At 35.4% G+C, this 4098-nt stretch overlaps 1 protein-coding gene across 1 annotated transcript; it reads right to left on the bottom strand.

The window, feature by feature from the left end:
• Positions 1-1658: 1658 nt before the first annotated feature.
• LOC120009703 (calmodulin-like) lies at positions 1659-3125 on the bottom strand. The gene is made up of 4 exons (XM_038860388.1): positions 2959-3125; positions 2633-2790; positions 2384-2464; positions 1659-1956 (listed from the first exon to the last, which is right to left on the bottom strand). The coding sequence occupies exons 1-4, from the start codon at positions 3044-3046 to the stop codon at positions 1822-1824; spliced, it is 462 nt and encodes a 153-aa protein (XP_038716316.1). The 5' UTR covers positions 3047-3125; the 3' UTR covers positions 1659-1821.
• Positions 3126-4098: the final 973 nt, after the last annotated feature.

Here is a 4098-nt window from a genome sequence, read left to right as displayed (position 1 = left end):
AAATATGTGCCAACTAAGTAGAATGGAGTGCGGTTCAAAGCTAGATTGTTAGCCAAGGGCTACGCCTAGGGAGAGGGTATTGACTACAATGAGCTATTATCTCCTGTGGTCAAGAATTCATCCATTAGGATTTTGCTAGCTTTGGTGGCGCAATATGACTTGGAATTGGCATAGTTGAATGTCAAAATTGCTTTCTTGTGTGGTGATCTTTATGGCACAACCTGATGGTTTCTAGGTTTCTGAAAAGGAGTATTGTATTTGCAAGTAGAAAAGTCTTTATATGGCTTGAAGCAATCTTCTCGCTAGTGGTATAAGAGGTTTGATAGCTTCATGATTAGGCAAGAGTACACTAGGAGTAGTTATGACCATTGTGTCTACTATCATAGACCATGCGATGGTTCCTTCATTTATTTACTTTGTATGTTGAACATATTGATAGCATGCAAAAGCAAGGTGGAGATTGATAAATGAAAGACTCAGTTGAGTTCTCAATTTGAAATGAAGGACCTTGGTGAAGCTAAGAAGATTCTTGGCATGAAAATTGTAAAGAACTGAAAGAAGGGAATAGTAGAGCTTACTCAAAAGCAATACTTGAAGAAGGTGATGTGGTGTGTTGCGGTGGATTCCAAAACCAAAGCTGTGAGTACCCCATTAGCTCTTCATTTCAAGTTTAATACTCTGTTATCTCTACCAACAGAGGAGGAGTGTGTCTATATGAAAGAGGTTTCTTATGCTAGTCTTATGGGTAGTTTGATGTTTACTATGGTGTGCACTAGGCCAGACATCTCACATGTTAGTATCATTAGTAGGTACATGCATAATTCAGGGAAACATCATTGGCAGGCTGCCAAATGGATATTGTGGTATATTTTGTGCACCGTGGATGTTGGGTTGTATTTTGAGAGGAACTATGAGAGTGGTCAGTGTGTGATTGGCTATGTTGATTTGGACTATACGGTGACTTAGATAAGAGGAGGTCTACTACTGCCTATGTATTTTACACTTACAGGTGAACATGTATGTTGGAGGTCGAGTTTGCTATCCACTATTGCATTGTCGACTATGGAGCCGAATATATGACGGTGACTGAAGCCATAAAGGAGGTGATTTGGTTGTAGGGGTTGGTGATTGAGTTGGGGATTCGTCAAGTGAAGGTCTTGGTTTATTGTGATGGTCAAATTGCAATCTACTTGTCGAAGAACCAAGTTCACCGTGCCCAAACAAATATTGGATAACCCTATGGATATGCTTACCAAGGTGATTACTGTGTCAAATTTCAACATTGTTATGACTTGATCCATTGTCTTGAGCACCTTAGGGTCGGTGCCTTTAAGAGGCGGTAGAGTTTGGTTCATTTGTTTGTTGGAGAGTGAGTTTTGCGTTATGGCCTCTCATGTGGTTGTGGGTGGATTGTATGGATTGTATTCACTTGATTGAATTGTTTAGGAGCTGGTGAAGACATTTATTTTTTTGAAATCCACCAAGATAGAAATTTGTGGTTTTTTGGCTCATTTTTAATTGTTGATATCATATAAAGTTTGTCAGTTTGTCTATATACCGTCCAGACACAAGCCATGTTTTTTCATATTTTAATTTATATTCAAATCAGGCATGCTTGGTCGTACATATTTTGAGAGGCAATAAATATATTGTTGACCTATATACTAAGTCTTTACCAAACATACATATATTAGAAAAGTATTTCACAATTATGATACATCGTGGAATTGATTTTCTTGTTCTCAAAATATATATATATATATATATATATGTATAATTTTAATCAATGAGTCCTGATATATATAGATATATATGATTTGATCAAACGGCCAGCATCATCCTGACGAATTCTTCGTAGTTAATTTGACCATCTCCATCCAAATCAGCCTCTTTAATCATCTCCTCCACTTCTTCATCTGTCAGTTTCTCTCCAAAATTCATCATTACACGCCTCAACTGCACCCAATTAAATAATTACCTTCGTATCAACACACAATAGAGGCTCTACTACGCAAGGCCGTAACTTTCTAACTCACGGGTTGCATTTTTTCACTGATTTGTGGGACCCAGTATCATGGGTCCCACGGCCGATCGAGTCTGATGTCAGTTTGCTGACTAAGGCACAAAAGCGGACATCGATAGTCTAGACATCCGCACTAGAACATCGTGTTATAGAGAGGCTCTATTAGCAGGCCCGTAACTTCTGGGTTGCCTTTTCTTCATAGATTTGTGGGACCCAATACTGTGATTCCCATAACTGAGTCTATGACAACTTGCTGAATAAGGCAGAAAAGTACGGGCGTTCGCACTAGAGCCTCATGTTATATATACATGCCAGAATTTTCAAGCAACAAAATTGAAGTAAAAAATTAACATAATGAACCTCGTTAGGTGAAATGTAGCCATCTTGATCCTTGTCAAACACCTTGAAAGCTTCTTTCAGTTCTTCATCTGCTTCATTTTCCTACAAACCAAACAAATTAATCCATATTTATTTTTACTTCAATAAATACTACTTAATTCATCAACAATGCATGACATAAATATATATATATATATATATATATATATAAATCTACGCATGAAATTAAAAACAGTGCAGAAAATTAATTTACTAAAGAAATAGATGCACCTTCATTTTTCTTGCCATGAGATTCAAGAACTCTCCGAATTCTATGGTCCCATTTTCGTTGGTGTCGACTTCGCTGATCATGTTTTCCAATTCTTCTTGTGTTGGATTTACACTCAATGACTTGATGGCAGTTCCCAGTTCTTGAATGGTAATGCACCCTATATACACGTACAGAATTATCCAAATTAACACATGCTTCCTCCATCGTCAAATCTCTCTCCCTCAAAAGCTTAACAACATATATAATCTCAAAACTCATACCATCATCTATATATATATATATATATATATGTATATATAGATGAAGCAAAAATGTAGATACATACCATCACCATCTTTGTCCAATAGGCAAAAAGCTTCTTGAAATTCAGCAATGTGTTTTTCAGATAAGACATCTCCCACGTTTGGATTCATTGTATGTAGTTTTTCCTTTTTTCAATAGCTTTTGATTCAGAGAGAGAGAGCGAGAGAGATGGTATATATAACTGAACTGAGGACTACCACTGCTTTGAAGCTTATGTTTATAACCTTATACAAGTAAGGTTTTGGTCAAAGTTGTGGCTTTGCTGGCGTTAGGAACATAGACTTTTGACTGTCAACAAAAAGGCCCTTTTATATTTTCAACTCTAGAATTGAAGCCTTTTTCTTCTTGTTTTTTCTTAGCGTATACAGCAGGGGTGGAAAAAAAGGGTTTTTTCTTTGCCCTTTTTCAAACCCACAAGCGCGGAACATTCATCGCTATTATTAAAGTCTTTATCTCAAAATTTTAGAATCGTATTATAGCATTAGCCCTAGTATATGTGTGTGTATTTATTGCAGATTAATGTAATTTTTAATCAGTGAAAGATCTTATCAAATCTAATTCGATCACTGAATTTTCAAACATTCCAACTTAAAAATTGAAAGTTGAAAATTATTACAATTTACAAACATGGATAGATTTCTCACTATTCAAACAGTAAAATCACTGATGTGACTAAAAAATGGGATCTATTTGCATTACATCTCCCACTTAACACTCTTAATTGACCAATTTAATTAATTAAACTCTAATTTATTCAACAATATATTGGTGTTCATTTGAATGTGAAAGAGCTAACTCGGCAAGTCCCGTAAATTGTGTTAAATCAACAACAAATTTTAATTTCTTTTTTCCCAAAAAAAAAATTCATCATGTGGCCATACTTTCTTTATTTTAGGGTCTCCTGGTCCAGGAGCATAAAACTAGTCAGAGACAGAGATGTCGTGATCAAAGAATTTGTGCCGAGAAATTACTTTTATAATATAATTCCCGAGTATTTAAGAAACCGGGTAAATATAAGGTCTGTTTGAAAAATGTCGTTAAATTTGAAATTTTTCTGTGAAATTGAAAAAAAAAATTGTAAAATATGTATTTGGCTTCAAAGACAATTGATTTATTAAAATAACAGTAATGCTAGGTAGTCCATGAGAGACCAAATCTTTTA

The sequence above is a fragment of the Tripterygium wilfordii genome, chromosome 11 (genome assembly GCF_013401445.1).
Source record: "Tripterygium wilfordii isolate XIE 37 chromosome 11, ASM1340144v1, whole genome shotgun sequence".
NCBI classification, from domain to species: domain Eukaryota; kingdom Viridiplantae; phylum Streptophyta; class Magnoliopsida; order Celastrales; family Celastraceae; genus Tripterygium; species Tripterygium wilfordii.
Note: the sequence above shows the minus strand (reverse complement) of the source record. Positions and strands in the feature narration are given on the sequence as shown.